Source organism: Egretta garzetta, unplaced genomic scaffold (assembly GCF_000687185.1).
Source record: "Egretta garzetta isolate BGI_Z169 unplaced genomic scaffold, ASM68718v1 scaffold931, whole genome shotgun sequence".
Classification (NCBI taxonomy): domain Eukaryota; kingdom Metazoa; phylum Chordata; class Aves; order Pelecaniformes; family Ardeidae; genus Egretta; species Egretta garzetta.
This window is the reverse complement of record NW_009258556.1, coordinates 43580-44344: the sequence shown is the minus strand read 5'-3', so window position 1 is coordinate 44344 and position 765 is coordinate 43580. Positions and strand designations below refer to the sequence as shown.

Below are 765 nucleotides of genomic sequence, written 5' to 3'. Positions count from 1 at the left end.
CCATGCCGAGGAGGAAAAAACGCTCTCCTGGCTCTGCAGCCAGCCCTGCCGGGGGCTGCCCAGCCTCCAGCTCTCGGCCTCCTCGGCACGGGCATGCGTGGAGCTGGCCCGGCTCTACCCCCCGGGGGGGGCTAAGTCCCCCCAGTGCCGTAACCACGCGCTGTCTTCCCTCCCCAGAGCACAGCGGCCTCACCACGGGAGTGGCTTTTGGCCACCACGCCAAGTTCATTGCCTCAACGGGCATGGACCGGAGCCTGAAGTTCTACAGCCTGTAGTCCGGGGGCCGGGGGCTCGGTGCCGTACTGGGGTTTGGGGTGGGAGGGTGGGAGGGAATATGGGGCCGAGGGGAGGGAGGCAAATGGTTCATCACTTCTCCGGGCTCCCCTGCCGTAGCTGGTGGCAGAGAAGAAGTTGGATGTCGCCTTCCCCTTGCTTTGTGGATTTTGTTGGTTTAGTTTTCTTCTTCTTTCCAGTTCCGTGTGTGTCTTTTTATTTTATTTTTTTTTTTTTTTGGCTTTAGATTCTGTTCTGTGGTTGTAACTGATGCAACAAAAACCTCCAACCCCGGCGTTGGTGGATGGTTGCGGCCGGGATTGTGGTGGGGATGTGTGGAAAGAGGGAGGGAGGGGAGGACTGTGCAGGTTTTGTAAGCAGCTGCCGAGTTTCATTACAGAAATAAAGAACTATTCACCGGAGCGCTGTGTGCCAGCCCCCGTCCCGGGGGTAAAGGAGGCTCCTGCCCAGGGCTGGAGGGCGGGGAGGCTC

At 59.5% G+C, this 765-nt stretch overlaps 1 protein-coding gene across 1 annotated transcript in view; it reads left to right on the top strand.

Annotated features, from left to right (window-relative positions):
• The window catches only part of PRPF19 (pre-mRNA processing factor 19), a gene marked incomplete at its 5' end in the record, with an annotated part of 3659 nt that extends 3351 nt beyond the window's left edge, over window positions 1-308 (top strand). The window contains 1 exon segment of the mRNA XM_009647942.2: window positions 178-308. Within this exon segment, the coding sequence (XP_009646237.2) occupies window positions 178-275 (98 nt within the window).
• Between the last annotated feature and the right edge of the window lie 457 nt (window positions 309-765).